This window comes from Trichechus manatus, unplaced genomic scaffold (assembly GCF_000243295.1).
Source record: "Trichechus manatus latirostris isolate Lorelei unplaced genomic scaffold, TriManLat1.0 scaffold00074, whole genome shotgun sequence".
NCBI lineage: Eukaryota > Metazoa > Chordata > Mammalia > Sirenia > Trichechidae > Trichechus > Trichechus manatus.
Genome location: NW_004444010.1, coordinates 8,627,085 through 8,654,038, shown reverse-complemented (window position 1 = coordinate 8,654,038; position 26,954 = coordinate 8,627,085). Strand labels below are relative to the sequence as shown.

The window sequence follows — 26,954 nt, the reverse complement described above, 5'->3', positions numbered from 1 at the left end:
TGGCAGCCACTATCCTGTGCTTACATCAGCAACCCTGAAATTTAGCTGTAATGATTATTGCCTAACAGTTATTGGGAGCTGTCAGCGGGCTGGATGAACAGATGGGGAATAAGGCACTTATCCTAATGAGTTGGAATTTCGACCACATCAGCTTAATTCATTGCAAGCATCTTTCAGAGAAAATGGAACAGAAAGCTCTGTGGTGTTTTCTACCTGGTTAGTTACAAGCTTTCACCTAAAAAAAAAAAAAAAAAAAAAAACAAGAACGTGTTCACTTCCTTTGTCTCTCAGGAACTTCCTTCTCCAGAACTTTCTAGACTCTTCCAGCAATAATTCCCTCTCCTTGCTTGATAGATCTGATCCAGTGACTTCTCTGTTTAAGCCCATCAGAGAGTTTGCATCTTTCCAAGACAAAGGCCAGATCCCTTAGCCTCACAAACAAAGCCCTCACAGAAGGGCCCTGCATCTTTCCAAAAACAGGCCAGATTCCTTAGCCAGGCAAACAAAGCCCTCACAGCGCGGCCCTGCCCCGCTTCTTTTTCTCAGCTTCTGTACCTCCCATCTCAAATCCTTCTCTCCCACGCCCTTGAGCAGTTCTTAAACATCTCACAGTCCTTGACCATCCCATGGATTTTCACTTATCCCTGCATAGAATTTCTCTCCACCGTATGCTTGACTGGTTAAACCAGTTGCTGTCGATTACAACTCATGGCTACCCCATGTGTCAGAGTAAAACCGTGCTCCATAGGGTTTACCAAAAACCAAACCAAACTGGATGCCGGCGAGTTGACTCCGACTCACAGCAACACTATAGGACAGAGTAGAACTTCTTCCCCATAGGGTTTCCAAGGAGCAGCTGGTGGGCTCGAATTGCCAACCTTTTGGTTAACAGCCAAGCTCTTAACCACTTCACCACCAGAGCTCTATAGGGTTTATGATTTTTTGGACATAGATCTCCAGGCCTTTCTTCCAAGGAGCCTCTGGATGGATTCAGACCTCCAGTCTTGCTGTTAGCAGCCGAGCATGTTAACCGTTTGCACCACTCAGGGACTCCATGTACTTGACAGATTCTTACAGATCTTTTAAGAACCAGCTCAAAACTTACCGTCTGTGTGGAGGTCACCCTGACCCCTTAGGAGGTGTTGGTCTTCCTTGTTATTTATCATAAGAATAGCTCCTCCTTAATGAGCCACCTCCCCTGGGGAAAACAACTCCATTACATCACTCTCAACAACGCTACAGGAGAGGAATTTTTTATCCCCATTTTACAGATGAAGAAATTGAGATGTAGAGAGGTTAGTTTGCCTGCCTAAGTTCACAGAGCTAGCTGGGAAGCAGCAGAGCAGATACTTGAACAAGGTCTGTCGGATTTAAGAACACGTCTATCTCTCTGGACACTTTGTCCTCCACCCTGACCCCACTGTGACAAGAACCACACTTTCCCAGGCTGTTCTCTTCCCTGTTGTGCCTGAAGCACAGATAAATAAGAGAGCTCTGGCTGCTCACAATCCCACTCAGTCCCTCAAACCCCAGCAAAACGCCAGTGCTGGCTAAAGTTTAACTCTCCTCTTACCTCCCTAATCACCATCGCAGCTGCTCTCCTGTCCACTTCTCCTATCCTTACAAAATTTCTTTGGTTCCTAGGAAGGTATGGGTTTTAGGGTCAGACAGACCTGGACTGGAGACCAGGCTCCCTCACTTACCAGCTTTTGACCTTAAGCACGTTTTAGAATTTCTCCAAGCCACAGTGTTAACCAGGAATGACAATACTATCTGTCTCACAAGGGAAGGTGGTTGTTAGGACTAAATGAGATTAGGCCTTCAGCATTTAGCCTAGTCCCTGACAATAGTAAGTGTTCAATAAATGGTATCCATAATTATCATTATCTTGTTTCTTGGTTTTGCAAATTGCTGCCCAAGTGTTCATGAATAATTAAGGTATGAGCTCATATGAGTCTTAATGTAATTCTACCCAGGAATATTTTCTTTTTAAATAATAACTCCTGAATTTATTTGACCTTCAGAGTTCACAGGAATAAAAATACAGTGGTAAATATCCACCAAGGAGACTAGAAATTTTGGCCAGTCACCATCAAAAGATACTACTTAGGTGACTGCCCCCACACAAAAAAGTTGCCATGGACTCACCTAAAGTGATGGAAGGTGAATCTTGGCTAAGGCTTTCTTTTTTCTTATGCAAAAGATTACTTTGCCCAAATCAAAAACCAAAACCAAATTCATTGCCATCAAGTCAATAGGACAGAATAGAACTACCCCATAGAATTTCCAGGGAGCTCCTGGTAGATTCAAACTGCAGACCTTTTGGTTAATAGCCATAGCACTTCACCACTACACCACCAGGGTTTCCTTGCCCAAACAGAAGACCTTTACACTCTATCAGCATTGCTGTTGTGATTCTGGTTCCTTCTTATACAGACTGCTAGGGCAAAAGAACCATCAAAAACATGCCCCTAAAATACACTGAAGTCTTTGTCTGGATTGGGGTAGGGCATAAGGGTGTAGAAGTTTCAGGACAAAGACAGTAAAAAGAAAAACAAGCCCCTTACCATAATAAAATTAAAAAAAAAAAAAAGACAATGTAATAAGAATGAAGAAAACATAATCCCTCCACACTAAGGCAACTATTTTCGTATTTTTTTTTAATTGATGGTAAAATATATATAACACAAAACTGCCACTTTAACCATTTTTGAGTATACGATTCAGTGACACTAATTACAGTCCCAGTGTTGTACAACCACCACCACCTTCCACTGCCAAAACATTTTCGTCACCTGAAACAGAAAATCAACCTCCATTAAACAATTACTCACCATTCGTACCTCCCCCAACCCCTGGTAACCACTGATCTACTTTTGTCTCTATAGATATGCCTATTCTTGATATTTCACTTAAGTGAGATAGTGCTATACTTGTTCCCTGCCCCTCTCCCTCCCTACCTCACCACCATGTCTGACTTATTTCACCCAGCACAATGCTCTCAAGGTTCACCCAGGTCATAGAACATGTCAGAACTTCACTTCCCCCTATGGCTAAACAACATTACCTCATATGTATAGCAATTCTTGATAAGGAAGGACTTGTGCCATTTTGCTATTTGTTTTCTCTGTCTTATGCCTTTTTTTGTCCTCGTTTCCTTCCATGCTGCCTTCTTTTGTAGTGAACTGTTTTGATTCTCAGTTCCTTTTGTGTAAATTTTTTGTGTAAATGTTTAAGATATTTTCATCAGAGGCTTCTGTATATAAGCCTGCAATCATATTGTTTGTATTTTATTCACTTTCTGTAATAATATTGTCCATGTTTCTACATAAACTTTATAATTATACTTTCTTTCAATGACTGCATAATTTAAAAAAAAGAGAGAGAGAGGGAATATTAAACTGAGCAACAGAAAAGAGATCATACTGAACTTTCCGAGAAAAAACAGACTCCAGAAATTACTATAAGAAATGGAATGCTAAGAATGTTATTCTTCTGAAAACACAAGCTATTTCAACAGTAATGAAATATGAGCAGAAGACCATAAAGAAAGAGCAGGCTGGAATGAGAGTGGATGAGATGCAATAAAAAGGGAAAAAGGGAAAAGGATAAGAAAAAGAAGGATTTTAACATATCCCATAATTTTTTTTTTTAAAAAAAATTCAAATTGGAAGAAGACTGCATACACCTTAAATATCCTATAAATGAGAAGAAATTCACACCTTGAATATACCCTCGGATTTTTTTAATCAGAATGGAAAAGAGAAAAATCCTCAAAGTATCCAGACAGAAAAATTAAGTTACTTACAAAGAAAAAAAGAATACTAGTACTTCCCTCAGACTTCGGGATTTTTCCACATATTTATTGGTCATTTGTTTTTCCTCTTTTGTGACTAATTCCCCGTTGCCGTCAACTTGATTCCAACTCATAGCGAACTGCCCCACAGGGTTTCCAAGGAGTGGCTGGTGGATGCTGACCTTTTGGTTAGCAGCGTAGCTCTTAATGCTATGCCACCAGGGCTCTTTGTGACTAATTAGTTAATGCTATTAGTTATTTTTTTAATTAAAACTTTTTAATTACATTACTGAAAAAAAAATGCGCCACTGTGCAGGAATCCATGTTCAACACTCCACATAATAAAACTGTCATAATTGCTGATGTTCATTGAATGCTTACCCTATACCAGGTATTAAGCTAAATGCCTTACATTTGTTCTATTTAATCCTCATGACAACCGAAAAAGGCAGATACTATTATTTCCAGCATTTTACATGGAAACTAAGGTTTGTTTGGAGCCCAAGCTGCTGATCATTATACCATTCTGTTAACTTACAAAAAGTACTTAAATAACTTTTTTGTATTCCCTTCTATTTCCAGATATTTAGAACCCTCAACTCTTGTAATCAGCGGTGTGTTGGTAAATGGTTAATAATTGACTCTCTGGGGGAGAAAGAAAATCAGTGTTTGCTGATTTCCATAGTATATATACCCCCACCAGGGCTAATTTCAAACCACCAGTGTGATGTCAACCAACTCACTGAATTCCTGAACATTCAACAATCAGCTTCCTAGAGCCGGTTCGCTCTAGCACATCGCTGCTTATGGTCAAAGTAAGACAGTAGGGATTCAAATGCTTTCACCCAGTTTCCTCTAGGTCAGTGATTCTCAATCCTGCTGCACATTAAAATCCTTAGTAGCTGATACAAATCTGATGTCAGGGCCCCACCCTCAAACATTCTGATTTAGTTAATCTAGGGTGTGGCCAGGGTATCGGTATTTTTTTAAGCTCCTCAGTCAGAGTTGAGAAACATTGCTCTTAGAAGAACACATCCTGCTCATCATCTATTCACTCATCAAAGAATTGACAAAGATGTGATAAGTTCTGCCTTATCCATATTAGTTTTTTTTTACTTTAAGTTTTATAGAATGAGTGCCCAACTGTGACTGTTCATAAAATTTTATGAAAACTTAAGTTCATTCGGGAAAGAAACAATTTCTGGTGCCTTTTCCTTTCACTTGAACAGTGACTGACATATAACAGACACCCAGTAAAGTATAGGTATTATTTTGGTGGTAGTTGTCGTCTGCATCTTAAATTTAGTGATCTCTAACAACTTTTATGATTCTTTTATTCATTGGGTATTATAATTTGCACTTGATTGAGTCTTAAATGATTAATACAAATATGTTTGTCCCCAGGACAAAATTTTCTGCATCTCTCCCCAAACAGACCCAAAATCAGGGATCTTCCTTTCATGCGGAACAACCTCGCTCCCCTACCAGACCAGAAATGTAAGTATTATGAATCTTCCTCAGCTTCCTTTGTAAGCATTAACATGTGTAGACATGACTAGAGTTTACTTCAGTTTACTTTCATTTTTCGAAGGAATATCAAGAGCCAAACCTTGTAAATTGCAGGAAAAATAGAAAAAAATCTTTAAAGCTTTTTCCAACATGGTAATACTTAAAAAATAAAAAGAAAATGCGTTCTCTGGAGGAATTTTTGTGTTTGGACTATGAAAACAGTAACAGAAATTTTCTTTGCTATGTATATTGCTTAACATCTTCAAGAAAGTGCCTTAAAAAGTCTTAAGGCTGGCTTCTTAGCATTGGTTTCCTTACTTTGGTGGATGCATGGAAATTTGTGTCACCTCTGTACTCATGGTCCATGCATTCGTAAACAGAAAGGAATAATCGAGTAAATGCCATTCGTCAGTATTCATTTTGGCCTTATTGATTTATAAAATTTTGTACAAAAAACTGTCACAATATAAAATACTTATATATTCTGTTGGGCCAGTGATCTTCAAATTTGAATGTACCTAGGTATCACTTGGAGTGCTTGTTGAAAAGTAGATTCTTGGGCCCTACTCCTAGAGATTCTGAGTTTGTATATCCTCATATACCCATAAGGCAGGTTCTATTATTATTCCTATTGTACAGATGAGAAAACTGAGTTCAGAGAGGTTACAGGACTTGCCCATCATTAGATAATAAGTATCATAGGAGTCCCTGGGTAGTGAAAATGCTTCAGGTGCTCTGCTGCTAACCAAAAGTTTGGAGGTTCGAGTCTACCCTGAGGTGCCTCAGAACAAAGGCCTGGCAATCCAATTCGGAAAAATCAGCCATTGAAAACCCTATGGAACACAGTTCTAATCTGACACGCACAGGGTCACCGTGAGTTGGAATCAAGTCCACTGCAACTGGTTTGGTTTAGAAGCAAAGCCTGAAAAATGACCGGATACTGCGCCAGCTGCCTCATGACACAAACAATATCTACTGGATTCTAATTTCTTTCCTTCCTTTTCTTCCTGTTACCTATGCCCATCCCACTCCCTTTATACAATCTACACATACATGCAAAACACATACACACACACACACACACACACACAAGCACATGCACATGTGCACCCCTTCTATCTTCTCTTAATTGTAGGTTACATGAGTTAGGAGCTGTCTTAACTATTTGAGACAAGTTTCTTAACCTCTCTGTACTTGAGTTTCCTCATTTTGGCTCTGACAATTGTGCCAGCCTGATAAGATTGTTGTGAGGATTAAATGAGATAGCATATGTGTAAAACATACTATTTACACAGAGCAAATGCCCAATATAGCTCTTTCCCCCAGGCTATAGTTTGAAGGGGACCAACCAAGAGTTATTGAACTCTAGGTAAAAAACAATGAACCATGAAGTCTTAGTATAACCCCATCTTTTTGCAGAAACTAAGAGATGGAATGATTATGTCCAAAGTCACACAGAGAGTTAGTAGCAGAAACCAAGACTTCTTCCTCAATAGATCATTTTCTCTGCCCTTCCTGATTTGGGTAAACATGGGAGTTTTGGATGATGTGAGTTATACTATCGAATGAAATCCAAGCCTGGACTTGGCTTTAAACAGAAACCTAATCACAGAGACATCTAGTTAAGGAAAGAGTCACTCAGTCTCAAATCTTGATGCTTAGAGAAGCCAAAGAGAGAGTGTTTTCTTTGGCAAAGCCCAGAAGTTTGTTCACAATTAGATTTCAGAAAAGAAAGGGAAGATAAGGATTTTTTATCAACTTTAGCTCTAGGAAAAAGAAATGGAAGGGCACTGCAGTGCTCTCGCCTTTTGAGGTTTGCAGTCTGCATAAAAGCACAGTATAGATGTCTCGTGGCTTGTTTAGAGCCTCGTGCTGACTTGGCCATCAACTGCTACTCCACCCAAGGAAGAACTCTGCCAGGCACGCACACCCCAATCGTGTTTTGATCAACTTTGACCCAGTCCTGTGTTTTTGCATATTTGACATTCCTGGCTACATACAGAAAGCCTGAATAGATATGCATACACAGCTTTCTCCTGCAGTCCAATTCTCAGCAACACAGAATCTTAGAAATGCCTCCACGCCTTAAGAAACAATGCAGGTCTCCTACCACCATTCCTCCTAAGAAGTGAACTTTGAAATTTCTCATTCTACTCTCTTTCCAGTTCTTTCTGGAGAACCGCTACGCACAAACCGAGTGCTTCCTGCTATCCCAAGCCAACGAGGACACGGCACTCCAGCCAAAGAGGGTGAAAAATCTGCCAATGCCGTCAATGATGAAACTTAACTGTGGGCTGCCGACTGCAGGGACATAGATTAGATGTATTTTCAGCTCTCAGAGGGTGAGATTATTCTAGTTTGTCAGAACAAAGACTAATTTAGTAAGCTGCATTCTATAAGCCATTCACAGTTTTGTAACTCAGAATTCTTTATTCCAAATAAAGATACTTCCCAAATAAACACTGGGAATTTTTTCAAGTGCATAAATTCTAAGTTTGTGAATTTCTGTGACTTCCACATGCCAAAATGAAAAGTCAAAATATGTTATTAGCGGGAAACTTAGCTATGTTTGCTTTGCTTTGTGGCATGTTTGCTGATTTCTTTTGAAAGATTTTGTTTTTAAAAAAATTGTATGCTTTGCTGAATTAAAACACACACACCTTCTAGACTTGTTCTTCACACTTCTTGTAATTCTACCTTTGACTGATGTGACTTAATTAAAATAAAAGTAATAAATTCCTTAATCAGTCACAGTTTATGTCTTTAAATGTGCAATCTTCTGAAAAATATTTTTTAGCATTGTCAGTTCTTGGCTCCAGGAGAGTTAATGACTGCCCAACTGGCTTGACAACAACTTGTATCTCTTCTTTGTTATTTGAATATTTCCACCTATTGTTTTCAGATATGATTGATTGCTCCAGTCATGAGAAGATCATGGAAGATGGAAAGATCTACATCCTGGCCTTACGGAACTGAGTAGGCATTTCTTATACTTTCCTCAAATTCTCTATATACTTAATAATTCATTTTTCTGTTTCAAAGTAATAGTCTCTGCCTACTCAAGGCATTCTTAAATTTATGACTTCTGATCCTTTGGCTAGAGGTCTATAGATATTTCAAGGATTAGCAGCATAAGATGATAGCCCCTCCATGTTATTTCCAAACCTGCAGATTATTTTGTAACTATCTCATGCATAACATTTATTACTTGATATTAGTATTTGTTTAGAGAGACCAGTTTCTACTATTAATTAGATAGAAGCCTCCTTCCTGAATTTATTTATTCAGCCTATACATCTATACCAGTTGCTGTAGAGTCATTTTTGACTTACAGCAACCCCATGTACCCAGAGTAGAATTGATCCATAAGGTTTTCCATAGGCCTCTCGCAAGCAGATCTCTAGGTCTTTTTTCCACAGCACCTCTGGGTAGCAAAACAGTTAAGGCTAGGCTGCTGAAAGGTTGGCGGTTTGAATCCACCCAGCAGCTCCACTGGAGAAAGACCTGGTGATCCGCTCCTGTAAAGGTTACATAGAAAACACTATGAGGCATTTCAACTCTGTCACATGGGATTGCTGTGAGTCAAAAATCGACTCAACAGCACCTAACAACAACAACAACAGTACATCTACACAGGCAAAGTGTAGCTACCATTAATATTTGTGGAAAGTGCCCATCAACCCAGTGATTTGTGCTAAACCAATTAGAGTTGTTGAAAGTTAGGGTTTTTCCACTCATTTTTCCTGGTCCTATAGAGTAATCACCTGGTTAAACACACAGTCATCAAAAAAGAGGAAGACTGTCAACAAGATGGATTGACACAGTGGCTGCAACAATGGGCTTAAACATAGCAAAGATTGTGACGATGGCGAAGGATGGGGCAGTGTTTCGCTCAGTTGTATATAGGGTCACTATGAGTCAGAAGCAACTTGACGACATCTAACAACAACAACACAGGTGTTATTTCTTCCAGTAAACACTTAGCTTTAATGCTCCAGTCTTCCTGGAATCAAGCCAATACAAATAGATTTCTGTGACTCCAGCTTATTATCCCTTTCAACTCTACCGGAGCACAGATTGACACATAATACGTTTTTTTTTAATTATTATTATTTTTTTGTGCTTTAGGTGACAGTTTACAGAGCTAATTAGTTTCTCATTCAAAAATTAATACACAATTGTTTCATGACATTGGTTGCAATCCCCGCCATGTGTCAGCACTCTTCCCCTTCCCACCCTAGGTTTCCCATTACCATTCATCCGGTTTTCCAGTCCCTTCCTGCTTTCTCATCTTTGCTTTTGGGCAAGTGTTGCCCATTTGGTCTCGTATACTTGATTGATCTAAGAAACACATTCCTCACGTGTATTATTGTTTGTTTTATAGGCCTGTCTAATCTTTGCCTGAAAGGTAAACTTGGGGAGTGGCTTCAGTTCTGAGTTAGAAGGGTGTCCAGGGACCATAGTCTCAGGGGTTCCTCCAGTCTCTGTCAGGCCTGTAAGTCTGGTCTTTTTTGTGAATTTGAATTTTGTTCTGCATTTTTGTCCTGCTCTGTCTCAGACCCTCTCCTGTGATCCCTGTCAGAGCGGTTGCTGGTAGTAGCCAGGCACCATCTAGTTCTGGGCTCAGGCTGGTGGAGACTGTGGTTCATCTGGTCCATTAGTCCTTTGGACTAATATTTTCCTTGTGTCTTTGGTTTTCTTCATTCTCCTTTGCTCTAGACAGGGTGGGACCAATAAATGTCTCTTAGATGGCTGCTCTCAAGCTTTTAAGACCCCAGACGCTACTCACCAAAGTAGGATGTAAAACATTTTCATTATGAACTATGCTATGCCAATTGACCTAGATGTACCCCAAGACCTTGGTCCTCGGCCTTCAGCCCCAGTAACTTGGTCCCTCAAGGTGTTTGGATGTGTCTAGGAAGCTTCCACGACTGTGTCCCCATTGTGCTGTATTATATATATGAATATATATGCTGTACATACAAATATGTATGTAAAAATATCCACAGCCTAACCTATATAGGTACGTGGATATACTCCTATACCCCCTCCTTCCTCTATTCAGCATACGTACCTGCCTATGTATCTGCTTGGAAGTTATTGTTTTTACTGTTGTTGTGGGGTTGTATATGCTATAGTATTTGCTGTGGGTGCCTCTTTTTTTTTTTTTTTAATTGTGCTCCTCTAAGTGTCTTCCTTTGCTTTGGTCAAGTTGTGCTGACTTCCCCTAGATTGTATGTTGTTTCCCCTTCACCAAAGTCAACATTCGTCTACTATCTAGTTAGTGGTTTCTCCTTCCCACTCCTCCTCTCTCTCCTAACCATCAATGATTGTTTATTTCTGTGTGTAAACCTTTTCTTGGGTTTTTATAACAGTGTTTCCATACAGTATTTGTCCTTTTGTGATTGACTTATTTCACTCAGCATAATACCCTCCAGATTCATTCATGTTGTGAGATGTTTCATGGATTCCTCATTGTTCCTTTTCGTTGCATAGTATTCTGTTGAGTGTATGTACCATAATTTGTTTATCCATTCATCTGTTGATAGGCACTTAGGTGGCTTCCATCTTTTTGCTATTGACACATAATATGATTTTACAAAACTCCACCAAGTGACTGATTAGAAATATAATGTCGCCTAGAATAACTATTAATATATATATATATATATATATATATATATAAAATAACTATTAATTTTGCTTTTGCCTCTATTCTTAGAAATTTACCAATGCCTGTCTCTAAGCAAGTGCATCCTGGCATTTTAAAGCAGGGCTTCAGACCGGTTCATTCTGGTTCAACCCCCTGCTGAGAATTTGCATTTCTACCCCAGGTATACTGAATCTGAATCTACATTTTAACAAGCCCCGGGGTGGGGGGGGGGTCGAACCAGAATGAACTGGTTGGAAGTCCTGTTTTAAAGGTGGTTTTTAAAAACAGCTTTTTGGAATCCACCATGGGTTTAAATGGGGTAACTATGAAAGAACAAATTTGACATTCTCTGCTAGCATGAAATATAAAACTCAACCCAAAAGCTAAATTAATAAAGGAACATGATAGCAGCTCTCACATGTAGTCACTAGACTCTCTTATTGCCTTCTGAAATTAAAAAAGTATATTCAAATTAGAAAATTCTATCAAAACCACATATTTTCTAGACATTAACATAGAAATGCTAATACCGGTAGACAAAGACTCTCAACATATGTGTGTTTCTGTAGAAACTGTAATTTTCCAAAGCAAATGCCATCCGGTTCTCATCTCTGTTTTAGTGTGACCCTGGTCTTTTGGGAAGCTGAACAAGTTCCAAAACATGCCCAAAGGCCAAATCTGAGAAATCAATGAATAAGTTTTACCAAAAGCTGAAGAGTTTCCAGTCTGCATATTATACTAGCACTGTTGTCTACAGAGGGACAAAGATAATTTTCACATTGTTATATGAAAAACAGGAAATAGCTTGCTGATTATTAAATTTCAGTGAAAATTTTGTAAATGGTGAGTGGCAAATCACCTTGCAATTTCTAATGGTCTACAGAGTAGGAGAAATATGAGAGAAAAACGAAACAAGGTCTGCCCTTAGTAGAACATGGTAGAATATAAGTGGTTGACATTCAAAATAAGAAGCTAATGCTTTGGTGAGGTGGCACCTGCTATAAGATGGGAAGGTGGGGTGAAGGGTGGAGGAGACTATAGTCATCTCTACATGAGCAGCGAATCCAAGAACTGAGCTCAAATACAGATGACTGTGAGTAACATCTTTGGTGCACTGAAGGTGAACCTTGGCCAGAGACATAGCAGTGAATGACATAAAAGAATGAAGGATGGAAATTATGTCTATGACTTCTGTTCGTGTGACATATAGAAGTACTGCAGAAGAGCTCTTAAAGAGAAACCAATTAACATAAACCAAAACCAAAAACCAAACCCACTGCTACTGAGTTGATTCCGACTCATACAGACCATACAGGAGAGAGTAGAACTGCCTCATAGGGTTTCCAAAAAGCAAGTGGCTGGCGGATTCAAACTGCCAACTTTGTGGTTAGCAGCTGACGCTTAACCACTGGGCCACCAGGGCTCCCCAATTATACATACTGACTACTTATTTTTATTGTTGTGTGCCGTCAAGCCAATTTTGACTCATATCGACCCTACAGGACAGAGTAGAACTGCCCCATAGGGTTTCCTAGGCTCTAATCTTTCTTTTTTTTCTTTTAAATAATATTTTATTGTGTTTTTCTAACTCAAAATGGATCAAAGACTTAAATATAAAATCCAAAACAATAAAGATCATGGAAGAAAAAATAGGGACAATGATAGGAGCCCTAATACATGGCATAAACATAATACAAACCATAAATAACAATGCACAAGCACCAGAAGAGAGACTAGATAACTGGGAGCTCCTAAAAATCAAACACTTATGCTCATCAAAAACTACACCAACGGAGTAAAAAGACGGCCTACAGTTTGGGAAAAATTTTTGGCTACAACAAATCTGATCAGTATCTAATCTTTAAAATCTACAAGATGCTGCAAAACCTCAACAACAAAAAGACAAATAACCCAGTTAAAAAATGGGCAAAGGATATGAACAGGCACTTTGCCAACGAAGATATTCAGGCGGATAACAAACACATGAAGAAATGCTCATGATCATTAGCCGTTAGAGAAAAGCAGATCAAAACTACGATGAGGTATCATCTCACCCCATCAAGGCTAGCATTAATCCAAAAAACACAAAATAATAAATGCTGGAGAGGTTGTGGACAGACTGGAACACTTATACACTGTTGGTGGGAATGTAAAATGGTACAACCACTTTGGAAATCGATTTGGCCCTTCCTTAAAAAGCTAGAAATAGAAGTACCATACGATCCAGCTATCCTGCTCCTTGAATATATCCTAGAGAAATAAGAGCCGTCACACGAATAGATATATGCACACCCATGTTCATTGCAGCACTGTTCACAATAGCAAAAAGATGGAAACAACCTAGGTGCCCATCAACCAACGAATGGATAAACTATGGTATATCCACCCAATGCAATACTATGCAACAATAAAGAAAGATGATGAAGCTGTGAAACATCTTATAACATGGAGGAATCTGGAGGGCATTATGCTGAGTGAATTTAGTCAGTCACAGAAGGAGAAATATTGTATAAGACCACTATTATAAGAACTCAAGAAAAGATTTAAATACAGTAGAAAACATTATTTGATGGTTACAAGGGCAGGGAGGGAGGGTGAGGGTTATTTACTAATGAGATAGTAGATAAGAATTATCTTAGATGAAGAGAAGGACAGCACACACTACAGGGGAAGTCAGCACAATGGGACTAAACCAAAGCTAAAAGTTTCCTGAATACAATCAAACACTTTGAGGGACAGAGTAGCAGGGGTAGGGGTCTGGGGACCATGCTTTCAGGGGACATCTAGGTCAATTGGCATAACAAAGCTTATTAAGAAAATGTTCTGCATCCTACTTTGGAGAGTGGCGTCTGGGATCTTAAAAGCTTGCAAGCGGCCATCTAAGATGCATCAATTGGTCCCAACCACCTGGAGTAAAGGAGAATGAAAAACACCAAAGACACAAGGAAAGTAGTAGCCCAAGAGACAGAAAGGGTCATATAAATCAGAGACTTCATCAGCCTGAGACCAGAAGAACTAGCTGGTGCCTGGCTACCACCAATGACCGCCCTGACAGGGAACACAACAGAGAGTTCCAGACGGAACAAGAGAAAGGTGGGGTGCAGAACTCAAATTCTAGTAAGAAGACCAGACTTAACAGTCTGAATGAGACTGGAGGTGCCCCGAAAGCGTGGCCCCTGGACTCTCTATCAGCCCAGAACTAAAACAATTTCCAAGGCCAACTCTTCAGACAGGGATTGGACTGGACTGTGGGACATAAAGTGATACTTGTGAAGGGTGTGCCTCTTAGTCAAGTAGATACAAGAGACCAAAGGGGCAGCTTCTGTCCAGAAGTGAGATGGGAAGGCAGAGAGAGTTAGGAGCTGGTTGAATGGTCATGGGGAATCAGGGGCAGAAAGGAGAAGTGTGCTGTCACAGTATGGGGAGAGCAATTAGGGTCACATAACAATGTATGTATAAAAAATTTTGTATGGGAGACTAATTTGAAATGTAAACTTCATTTAATTACAACAATAAAAAAACGAAGAAAAAAAAAAGAAGAAGTAAACTTGCACCAGAATATATTTAAAAAAAAAAAAGAAGAAAGAAAATGTTCTGCATCCTACTTTGGTGAGTGGCGTCTGGGGTCTTAAAAGTTTGCAAGCAGCCATCTAAGATGCATCAATCGGTCCCAACCACCTGAAGTAAAGGAGAATGAAGAACACCAAAGACACAAGGAAAGTAGTAGCCCAAGAGACAGAAAGGGCCACATAAACAAGAGACTTCATCAGCCTGAGACCAGAAGAACTAGATGGTGCCTGGCTACCACCAATGACTGCCCTGATGGGGAACACAACAGAGAGTCCCTGATGCAGCAGGAGAAAGGTGGGGTGCAGAACTCAGATTCTAGCATTCTAGTAAGAAGACCAGAATTAATGGTCTGAATGAGACGGGAGGAACCCCAGAAAGCATGGCCCCTGGACTCTCTATCAGCCCAGAACTCAAATAATTCCCGAGGCCAACTTTTCAGACAGAGATTGGACTGGACTGTGGGACAGAAAGTAATATGAGGAGTGTGCCTCTTAGCTCAAGTAGATACAAGAGACTAAACAGGCAGCTTCTGTCCGGAGGTGAGATGGGAAGGCAGAGAGGCTTAGGAGTTGGTTAAATGGACATGGGAAATCAGGGGTGGAAAGGAGGAGTGTGCTGTCACAGTATGGGGAGAGCAATTAGGGTCACATAACAAGGTATGTATAAATTTTTGTATGGGAGACTAACTTGAAATGTAAATTTCATTTAAACTACAACAATAAAAAAATATATATTTTATTGTGTTTTTGATGAAAGTTTACACAGCAAGTTAGGTTACCCTTTGCCAATTCTTTACACAGATTGATCAATGACTACCGTGTAGCGTGTGCCATCTACTTTTGTTTGCCGATCCCTCCCTCCCTTCCCCAGGTATTTTTGTAAGTGCTGCTAGGCCAATTTTTCTTACATGTTGCTGAAAAAAACAAAATTAGCAAAGCGTACTTATGAAAATACCTGGGGGAGGGTGGGAGAAGTTGGCAAACAAACTTAGACGGAACACATTATTTGCATAAAAATACAGCAGTTACATTTTCCACATTGTGTCAACATTCTCTTTAATTGTGATTTGGTTGTTCGGTTTCCAGTACTCCAGTTTTCCTGCCCCCTTTGCTTTGGATTAAATGTTGACCTTTTGAACTTCTACAGATTTTTTTTAGTAGAGCCCCGATCTAATGGGTAATATCCTTTATTTTGTATGTCACTCTGCTTTTCAGCTACAAGGTGATCTTAGGGGATAGTTTCGGTTCCGAGTTTAAAGAGTGTCTCAGGGCAATAGTCTCAGGGAGTCCTCTGGTCTCAGATAGTCTAGTTAGTCTGGCCTTTTTTAAGAATTTGAGTTTTGATCTGCATTTTTCTCCCATTCTAACCGAGATAATCTATTGTGCTCCTATTCAGATCTGTCAGTGGTGGTAGCCAGGCACCGTCTCGTTTTTCTGGTTTCAGGGTAATTGAGGATGTGGCTTATGTAGGTTATCACTAGGCTGTAATCTTTACAGGAACAAATTGCCAGGTCTTTTCTCCCATGGAGCTGCTGGTGGGTTCAAACTGCCAACCATTCAGTTAGCAGCTGAGCACTTAACCATTGCAACACCAGGGCTCCTTACTGATTACTTAGACCCTGGTAATAAAAACAAAGGACGCAAAGTCACATCTTAGAACTCAAAGAATTGTTCTGTACAATGAGCAAGCCAGGGCCTTCCCTCAGCCTCAGAAGGATGAACACCTTTCTCTTGCCTAACACTTAAGACATTGCTCAGGATCCCCTAGGAGATGTCATCTACAACTTCTTTATCAGAGCTCACCTGAATTTACAGACCATCTCAAGAATAGATTTAACACATTGAACACTAATGACTGAAGACCAGACAATTTGTGGAATGACATCAAGGACATCATACATGAAGAAAGCAAGAGATCATTAAAAAGATAGGAAAGAAAAAAAAGACCAAAATAGATGCCAGAAGAGACTCTGAAACTTGCTTTTGATGGAGTAGCTAAAGCATGGAAGAAATATGAAGCAAAAGAGCTGAACAGAAGATTTCAAAGGGTGGTTCGAAAAGACAAAGTAAAATATTATAATGACATGTGCAAAGGCCTGGAGTTAGAAAACCAAAAGGGAAAAACATGCTTAGCATTTCTCAAGCTGAAAGAACTGAAGAAAAAATTCAATCCTCCAGTTGCAATATTGAAGAAAACCCTGGTGGCGTAGTGGTTAAGGGCTACGGCTGCTAACAAAAAGGTCAGCAGTTCGAATCCACCAGGTGCGCCCTGGAAACTCTATGGGGCAGTTCTACTCTGTCCTATAGGGTTGCTATGAGTCAGAATCAACTCATTAGCAACGGGTTTGGTTTTTTTGGGTTTTGGTGGGCAAATTACTGAACAACGATGCAGGAAGCAACAAAAGAAGATGGAAAGAATACGGTCACTGTATCTAAAAGAATTGGCCAACATTCAATTGTTTCAGAAGGTAGCATATGATGAAGAACTGATGGTACTGAAGCAAGAAGTCCAAGCTGCACTGAAAACACTGGTGACAAACAAGCCTCCAAGAATTGATGAATTACCAGTTGAGATGTTTCAACAAACAGAAGCAGTGCTGGTGGTACCCACTTGTCTATGCCAAGAAAGTTGGAGGACAGCTACCTGGCCAACTGACTGGTAGAGATTTATATTTATGCCTATTCCAAAGAAAGGTGATCCAACAGAATGTGGAAATTATTAAACAATATCCTTAATATCATACACAAGTAAAATTTTGCTGATGATCATTCAAAATCAGTTGCAGCAGTAGAGAGGCAGGGAACTGCCAGAAATTCAAGCCAGATTTAGAAGAGGACATGGAACAAGGGATAGCATTCCTGATGTCATATGTATCATGGCTGAAAGCAGAGAATACCAGAAAGATGTTTACCTGTGTTTTATTGACTATGCAAAGGCATTCGACTGTATGGATCATAACAAATTATGGATAACATTTTGAAGAATGGGAATTCCAGAACACTTAATTGTGCTCATGAGGAAACTGTACCTAGACCAAGAGGCAGTCATTCAAACAGAACAAAGGGATATTGCGTGGTTTAAAGTCAGGAAAGGTGTGTCTCAGGGTTGTATCCTTTCACCATACTTATTCAATCTGTATGCTGAGAAAATAATCCGATAAGCTGGGCTATATGAAGAAGAACACAGCATCAGGATTGGAGAAAGACTTATTAACAATCTGCATTATGCAGGTAATACAACCTTGCTTGCTGAAAGTGAAGAGGACTTGAAGCACTTACTGATGAAGATCAAGGACTACAGCCTTCAGTATGGATTACACCCCAACCTAAAGAAAACAAAAATCCTCACAACTGGGTCAATAATCAACATTATGATAAACAGAGAAAAGCTTGAAGTTGTCAAAGATTTAATTTTACTTGGATCCACAATCAATGCCCATGGAAGCTGCAGTCAAGAAATCAAATGACATATTGCATTTGGCAAATCTGCTGCAAAAAACCTCTAAAGTGTTAAAAAGCAAAGATATCACTTCAAGGACTAAGGTGCGCCTGACCCACGCTGTGGTGTTTTCAATCTCCTCGTATGCATGCAAAAGCTGGACAATGAATAAGGAAGACCAAAGAAGAATTGACACCTTTGAATTATGGTGTTGGCGAAGAATATTGACTATACCATGGACTGCCAAAAGAGTGAACCAATCTGTCTTGAAAGAAGTACAGCCAGAATGCTCCTTAGAGGCAAGGAATGCAAGACTTGGATATACTTTAGACATGTTATCAGGAGGGACCAGTCCCTGGAGAAGGACATCATGCTTGGTAAGGTAGAGAGCAAAAAAGAGGAAGACCCTCAATGAGATGGACTGACACAGTGGCTGCAACAATGGGCTTAAGCATAACAATGATTGTGAGGATGGCGCAGAACCAAGCAGTGTTTACTTCTGTTGTACATAGGGTTGCTATGAGTTGGAACCGACTCGATGGCACGTAACACAACCTTTCAATGAGATACAAGGCTATATGCATTATGCTCTTCATCAGGGTACAAAAGGAGCTCAAGACCTTAAAAATGGACCTCAGGTATATTACTAGTAAACCAAACACTAACTATTTGAAAGCATAGCGTACTCATGCTGCTGAGCTAGAGAAGAATAGAGTTTCCAAAAGTAGATAAGAGAATAACAATAAGCAGGAGGTGAGGCTAATTGGTTCTGTGTTTTACAGTTAGAGGGAGGCTGCTAAAGGAGTTTTCTCACGCATAAACAGCAAAACCAAGCAATTCTTTGAATTCAAGCAAGAAAAGCCCAAAACCAAGGCAACGCCGCTGTGTGTCTAAGTTGCGCACTCCAGACCATCTATCCCAGTGTTCTCTCAACAAGTGACTTTGGGGGAGAAAACATAGAAGTAAAGAGAAAAAACAAATTGCAAACATATAAGAAATCAATCCTTCCTTGAATCTCTAGGTCCTTAGAACTGGCCCATAAAATCTCCATAGTAGGGAGTTTAGCCAGCATGACTCCTTCATAGCACCACCTCCCCTCTGTGCCATCCTATTAGAATGGGATGAAGTTTTAAACTTCTGCAAACCCAATGTACTATTCTAATAAAGGCTTGTGAAATGAATAAAATTTTACTCCCAAGAGTGCGCTGGAAATAGCTCTCATCAGCTTGCAGTAGCTAATTGTTATTTACAATACTCAGAAATTTTATGAGCTGGTTGTTCAACCATTGGTAGCTTGAAATTGGCCATGGTGAGAATATTTATACCAGGGAAGTCAGAAACTACAAATCAGGACTTTTTTGGGGGGTGGGGGGGTTGCCAGCATACTATTGTATATAATTTTTTTGGAAATTTTTCAGAATTAATAGCACTTTAATTAACGTTTTTTTTAAAGATAACCCCTGGAAAACACTGATGCTGGAGGACTGAACCCATGCCTGTCTGAAAGGGTAATTGTGACATGCCTAGGTTTTACTGTATTAAATTGTAACGTTTCATGGGATATAATTTAATCCAAAGGTTAATGAAACTCATATAATATACGCATGCATGATTCAACACTTAACCCAAAATGAGAGTTCCCATAAGAACTCTTCATGAACCAAATCACACCTTAATGAGCATTCGTGGATGATCACTGTTTCTATTACCTTGTGAGCCTAGTAACAGCTCACAGCTCATTTAGTAGTTTTTTCCGCTCAGAGTAAGTGAACTGGTCTCAGTAAAGACAGCACTGTCTGTGGCTTCGTGTCTGATCTTGTTATCACCCCACACACACACACCCTATAAAACTCAGGAAATGCATGTGTTCGCTCTTCAACTCTCCTTGTAGCTAAGAAATAAACACCAGCCCATGGTAAAGGGGCAGGAAATGGATGTTATGATGTCTTTCCTTAGGTCAGTTCTTCCAGAATCAAGAGACTAAACAGAGGTTCTACTTACATTTTACCAGCTAGACAAACTACAGATCCTTTTTGCAGAAATAGATGTATATGGGTCTGAATTACTTGGCTAGTTGCAAAATCAATCATTATTCTTTTGTAAAGAGAATGGTTAGTTTAAACTACATGGCCCAAGAACTCAGACATCACTCAGATATGCAGGAAGGCCTCTTTGGGATTCAGTCCTAATGTCAAGACTTGGAAATTATCTCCATTTCTGACACTTACTCGCTGTCCTTGGCTTAGTTTGATGTGGACCAATAGCACATGACTAACGTATTCACGCATTCATTCATTCATTTATTCAACAAATATTTCTTGGCTGCTTGCGTTGTGCTAGGTGCTACAGGACAAAGAATACATATAACATAGAGGATACCACAAATTTATATGAGATTAAGTGATAAGGATTTTCTTCTATTATTTGAGGAAAACATTCAGTATGAAAGCTGTGTGTCCTCTGTTTTGGTTCTTCTTCTTCTTCTTTTTTTTTTTATGATTTGAAGCCAATAAATTATCTTTAATAAAACCAAATACTAAGTGTCAAAATTATTTCTCTGCCTCCATTCTTCTACTCTGAGTTACACAGTCCCAGAGTCACAGTCCTGCAGCCTAAAAAAAAAAAGACCCTAGAAATGAACAAATCTGAATAAAAATTGAAATGATAACCCAAAGTACTTAACATTGTACGTCTTCAGGATCCTGAAGCTCAGAGCCAAAGAGACATTTTGTAACTGGTACAAAGTCAGAGTATGAAGAAATCTGGACGTGTTCTTATAAAGTGGTAGCCTTATTGACTAGGTAAAAAAATCTGACCATATTTGGCAAAGCTGCCCCATTAAGTCAGTGTTGGCATCACTATTTCTTTCACAAAAATGATACTCCATGCTGATTTAACCTCATTTCTTCATCATTGTGTCTGTTTGAGAAAGGAGAGCTGACTTCTGAGATGCTCTAGGAAACAGAGACGAGAATGGGGGCTGTGTTGAAAACTAATCCTTCCACCAGCCAGCCCCACACCCAGGAAGGGCCATTTTCAGCCCAACCCAGGAGCACAGATTAGAGTTTCTCAGGCTGGAGGGACAGGAGGATCATGATCCAGCAATTTTCCTCTGAGGTAATCGCAGAAGCAGAGAGGCATTTATGGTACTCCTGAGGCACAGCATTTTAATGGGTTATGCATTACCCTCCCTCCTCTTCACTCAAACCTTTTAACACAACGGCTCATAAGAAACAAAACAAACTGATTTCTATGTTCCCATCTCTCTTAACCACTTACCCATCTTGTGGGTGTGCTGATGAACTGTGGAAGCAACATCTTTGGAAGGATAGAGGCCTGGAAGAGCTGAGCTGTAATTTCAAAGCAGTCCTAAGATGGTAGAGAATTGGCTGCATGTAACATAGGCCCAAATATGTGAGGAAACAAAAACATCATACATATGGTGAAAAAACAACCACTCTCTCACTATGTTTTCAATGTAATACCGTCCTTATGAGAAAATAAGTTTAGAACAAAAGTAAAGAAGCTTTTCAAGTGCATTTTGTTCTCCACATCTAAAAATTAACTTTACAAACCATTTTAAAATTAGAATTAATTTAACAGAATGTAAGGCTTTGCTCTGATTTTTTTTTGTTGTTACTTTAAAATTTCACCAACATGAACATATGAGTGATTGTCTTTTTTCAATTAAACTTAATCTGGAAAATGTGTCCTCTTGACAATTTTTAAGAGAAAAATGAATAATGTGATGAAGAAGAATGACCATTTGTATCTGAAGGCATACATTTTTATAACAAATGCTAGCTAGCCCTTCTGACATTGCTAGTATCCTTTTTAATGCAAAGAAAAATATTTGTTAGTAATGACTTTAATCCTTTAATTAAAAATACCATGAAAAGTAGTGGTGGAGAATATCAGAAGAAACTATGTAAGTAGCCTTTAATAAATCTGCTCCCTTATTCTCATTTCAAGCATTCGACTACCACCCAAAAGGTTGAGGATTTGAACCCACCCAGAGGAGTCTCAGACGAAAGGCCTGGCAATCTGCTTCCAAAATCTGCTATGAAAACACTACGGCGTGCAGGACTGCTCTGTACACATGTGGTCACCATGAGTAGGAATCAACTCTGTGGCAGCTGGTTTGTTTTTTTTTTTTTTAATTCTCGTTTACCTTCTTGTACTAATTCTCCCATCTCCAAATAGATGGATTATTTAATCAAAAAAAATGTGGACACCTATTATGTGCACTGTTTCTGGCGAGGGGCCATTGCTATGAATAAAGCAAAGTCTCTGCTCTCATAAAGCTCACTGTCTGTGACGATGCCAACCAAAATTCTGCAGGTTGCATTTATACAGGTAAAACAATGACAAAGGTTCTAGTTCATGACTTCGTCCCGTTAGTATCCCGGAGACTCCATGAAAGCTTATTTCCATTCAGCAGGACTGCTGCTGCTAATAGCTCTGATTCTCCTGGGTTTTATTCCCTGTGAAAATTAATACAATATAAGGGACAAAAAAATAGAGAATCAGTGGGGAACACTCCATTTAATTTAGAGAGATTTTTAAAATGTGCAATAAAGGCACGATTTCATTAAGAGGAAGTTTTCAGGAGGGATTTCACAGAGGGCAGGAACTGGAGTCCCCAGGGTGGGGCACAAATAAAGGAGACTTTCATAGCCCAAGGTTATGTGATATAGGAGAGAGAAATAAAAACCAGGAAGGGAAACAGCCGTTCAAACTTGCAGCAAAGAAGAGAACCGAAAGAAAAGGAGAAGCAGATGAAAGTCAGTGGAGGACATGGAATTTTAGAAAATAATGTTTTTGTTAAAGTCACTAAGTAAAGAAAAGGCATAATAATAGTAGCTAATGTTCTTTTCCACTACCCGTTTGTCAGTTTATTGTACTGTGGTGGTTTGCATGTTGCTGTGATGCTGGAAGCTATGCCACTGGTATTTCAAATACCAGCAGGGTGATCCATGATAGACAGATTTCAGTGGAAATTTTTCCTTTCAGAGCCCTGGTGGTGCAGTGGTTAAGTGCTTGGCTGCTAACTGAAAAGTCAGTGGTTCGAACCCACCAGCCACTTCGTGGGAGAAAGATGAGGCAGCCTGCTCCAATAAAGATTTCAACCTTGGAAAACCTGTGGGGGCAGTTTTCCTCTATCCTATAGGGTTGCTATGAGTCAGAATCAAGTCAACAGCAATGAGTTTGGGTTTTTTAGTATTGAACCTGGGTGGTACAAGTGATTAACATGCTCAGCTGCTAGCCAAAAGGCTGGAGGTTCAAGTCCACCCAGGAGCACCTCAGAAGAAAGGCCTGGCAATCTACTTCAAAATAATCAGCCTTTAAAATCCTTATGGAACACAGTTCTACTCTGACACACATGGGGTCACCATGAGTCTAAGTCAACTTGATGGCAACTGGTTTGTGGTTTAGTATTAAACCACTGAGATTTAAGAGTTGTTTGTTACAGCAGTTATTACTTACCCTGATTAATATAATGACTGAGGTTGATAGTGATTCTATTAAAAGGTGATTTTATCAGTATTGTTTGAAACAATTAATAATAAGAGTTAAGATGGGAGACAGAACACTAATTAGAATAAACTGATGGGCATTGCTCAATTGATTCAGTCATTGTATCATTCTCTAAAGGCAGGAAGTTTTTTGCTGTTAACACATCCTCTTTTTTCTGGAAAAGCTCCTTGTCATTTGTAAGTGTAAAGGAGAAAAACAACCGAGTGGTGATTGGCTTTTGTGGTAGAGCACACACTTGTTCCTCGTTCTTGGTGACAGGCAACCTAGGCTAAGGAAGAACCTGTACACCCTTGGAGGCTGAGGAGCTTAGTTAGCCCAGAGCTGGTGCAACAACCAGTCTCCTAGTAGAGACAACCTGAAACTGGGCCAGCAGGGAGGGACAACACTGAAACAGTGCCCTTTGTGTTCGGGTCCCCTTCTCCTCAAGTCTCCCAGTTGCAGAGGGGTCAGAGGCCCTGACACACACAATTCTAGACAACTGTCTCTTTACTCAGATATTTAAACCACCCAGTCACTGCTGCTACTTCTAGCCCTTTGGGGGGCGTAAGGAGAAAAGATATGTGGGACTGGGACTCTGATGCTCCATCAACCACTGTCTTAGTCATCTAGTGCTGCTGTAACAGAAATACCACAAGTGGATGGCTTTAACGAAGAGAATTTTATTCTCTCACAGTCCAGTAGGCTACAAGTCCAAATTCAGGGCATCAGCTCCAAGGGAATGCTTTCTCCATAAGCTCTGGAGGAAGGTCCGTGTCATCAATCTTCCTTTGGTCTGGGAGTTTCTCTGCACAGGAACCTCAGGTCCAAACGACGCGCTCTGCTCCCGGCACTGCTTTCTTGGTGGTATGAGGTTCTCATTTGTCTCTGCTCACTTCTGTCTTTTATATCTCAAAAAAGATTGGCTTAAGACACTATCCAATCTTGTATACTTCATCAGTATAACTGCCACTAATCCATCTTATTACATCATAGTGATAGAGTTGACACCACATAAGGAAATCACATCAGATTACAAAATGGTACACAATCATACAGTACTGGGAATCATGCCCCAGCCAAGTCAACAGATATTTTTGGGAGGCACAATTCAATCCATGACAACCATGAAATGCTTCCCAAACTGCATTGGAAGATATTTCTCTCTTCCTACATAAATATACATGGTAAGTGACTTGGGTGCAGTAAGGGAGAGGCAATTTGGTGATGTTAAATGCAGAACTAGGGAGAAAATATGATGGAGGTGTGTAGCTATTGCCTACTCCTCTGTTCTCCCACCTAAAGATCCCTGAAATGTCTTTCTGGATTCACTTCCATCATTGGGATGGGAGTAAAGACTCATGGAAAGATGGAAGCCTGCAAGCCTAGGTCCCTGGACAGGATAGGACCCAAACATTCTCTGAAGGTGAATAGAAATGATCTTGTCAAAAAAAAAAGGGCAATCTTTGAACTCTCTATCTTTAGCCACTCAGGATTGGCTGTTGCTCAAACACTGCAGTTATTTAGGCTGGCAGGTCCCAGTTTAATTTTTTAAAAATGCAACCATCTTGTGTGCTCTGCAAAAGCCATGAGCCAACTGGTATCCTGAGTGCTTCCCCAGCACCAAAGGTTTCTTGACTTCGTCTTAAGACAGTCCAATGAATATCCCTAAGAGAGAAGTGTGATTTATTTCAATATTGTCCATAAGAAGATGTAAATACAATAAAATTATAGAACTTTGAAACTAAAGAGCTATCCTAGTGAAACTTTATTTCCTCATTTGTAAAATGAGTGCATTGCACTAGAACATTTCTAAATATTCTTCCAACTGTAAAAGCTATGATTATGCATATGTGATATGTGTGTATGTGTGTGTGATGACATATAACGTAAAAGGAGACAAGGTCAAGATGGCAGAGTAGTCAGACACGTCCTGTAGTCCCTCTTACAACAAAGACCCGAAAAAACAAGTGAATCAATTATATATGACAATTGAGGAACCTTGAACATAAAAGGCAAAGTTGAGGAATCGGACTGAGTGGCAGGGGAGAGAGACAATTCGGAAGCAGTGAGGAGTTGCCAGACCTGACCCGGTGAGAACCACCACCCTGCATGCTGGATAGGCTGGCATGCATGGTGAGGCAAGCAGTGATGCTTGGGACACGTTTTCCACATTGGAAGAGACCAAGCAGCAGAGAGTCTACCCAAGCCTCCAGAACCAGTGAAAAGCTGTGTTCAATTGGCAAAAGATAAGTACCTGCATCTAACCCACCACTCAGATCAAAAAACACCCCATTTGGGAAGAACCTCTCTCCCATTTACCTCCTCCTCCCGACTCTACACCGGTTCCTGGGCCAGCTTCAGTGAGTGCCACATCCCCCGGGCTGGAAATAGGACCTGTCATGCTCCCTGAGCCATTCTCCTGGCCTTGAAGAGGGAACAAATTAACAAACAGGAAAAAATAATCTGCCAGCTCCCCTAAGCTGGGAACTCAGGGCAGGCACAGCTCCTTTGCCTAGGCAGAGGCATAAGGGGTCCACGAACTTTGAACACCCTATACACCTGCGTAGAACTGTGTGGGCCCATTTCAACAGCATAGGCCCCTATTAGCACAATACAACAGGGTATATACCTGAAGCCTAACTTCAACTGTATCAGCTACATGGTGGAGTGGCAGGTTCATGACATTTGACACCACTCTGCCCATTAAGCAGGGTTCTCACCTACCCACATCAGGGACCTGAGAACTGGTGGCTCCACCCATGCCACCTAGCCACCTGCAACAGTGGTCCAAGAATAAGTTGTGCCTCCAAGTCCTTCCAGGAACAGCATTGGGTGCCCATAGTCTGGCTGCAAAACCCACCCACCTATGCACTCTAGGGAAGAGGGACATGCTTTCCTCCCAGACACTCAGGGTCAGCTGTCAGCCCCCTGCCTTGCTCAGTGTATGACCCCTACTGCAGCCTGTCTAGGACTGTAGGTGAGAGCCTGCACCACACACTTGGTGACTAACTACCTGGACACATGAGCTGAATCCATACAAGAAAAGTAAACGGCTTCCTGGGCTCGCATACCTAGTAACAGATCTAACAACCTGTTGACATGATCTTAGAGCTTCAAAGCTGCCAATAATCAAACCAGCTCACATGAGCAGCCTATTTGGGCATATCAAAACAAAACAAAACAAGGAACTAGGACACAGCATACATAAAATAAATAAATATAATACCTTACTAATGGCTCAGAGACAACAGTCAATATCAAATCACATAAAGAGGTAGACCATGATGACTTCAGCAAGCTCCCAAAACAAAGAATCAAGAAATCCTCTGGAGGAGGAGAACTTCTTGGAATTACCAAAGGAGGAATACAAAAGGTTAATATACAGAACTCTTAAAGAGATCATGCAAAATGTAGAACAAGCCAAGGAACATACAGACAAAGCAACACAGGGACTTAAGAAGATTATAGAAG

General features: G+C 40.2%; 1 protein-coding gene and 1 long non-coding RNA gene across 3 annotated transcripts in view; one reads left to right on the top strand and one right to left on the bottom strand.

Moving 5' to 3' along the window:
* Positions 1 to 8,684, top strand: part of ANKRD55 (ankyrin repeat domain 55) — a 104,400-nt gene extending 95,716 nt beyond the window's left edge. Inside the window, exons 11-13 of one of the 2 annotated variants that reach the window (XM_023734982.1) lie at positions 5,201 to 5,293; positions 7,471 to 7,554; positions 8,208 to 8,684. In XM_023734982.1, the coding sequence (XP_023590750.1) occupies positions 5,201 to 5,293; positions 7,471 to 7,554; positions 8,208 to 8,281 (251 nt within the window). In that variant the 3' untranslated portion in view covers positions 8,282 to 8,684. Of the gene's footprint in view, positions 1 to 5,200; positions 5,294 to 7,470 lie in introns of both variants that reach the window. The other variant, XM_004380479.2, reaches the window with a different exon arrangement.
* Positions 1 to 21,405, bottom strand: part of LOC111821268 (uncharacterized) — a 55,625-nt gene extending 34,220 nt beyond the window's left edge. Inside the window, exon 1 of the long non-coding RNA XR_002824717.1 lies at positions 21,246 to 21,405. This is a non-coding gene — a long non-coding RNA (uncharacterized LOC111821268). The remainder of the gene's footprint in view (positions 1 to 21,245) is intronic.
* Positions 21,406 to 26,954: the final 5,549 nt, after the last annotated feature.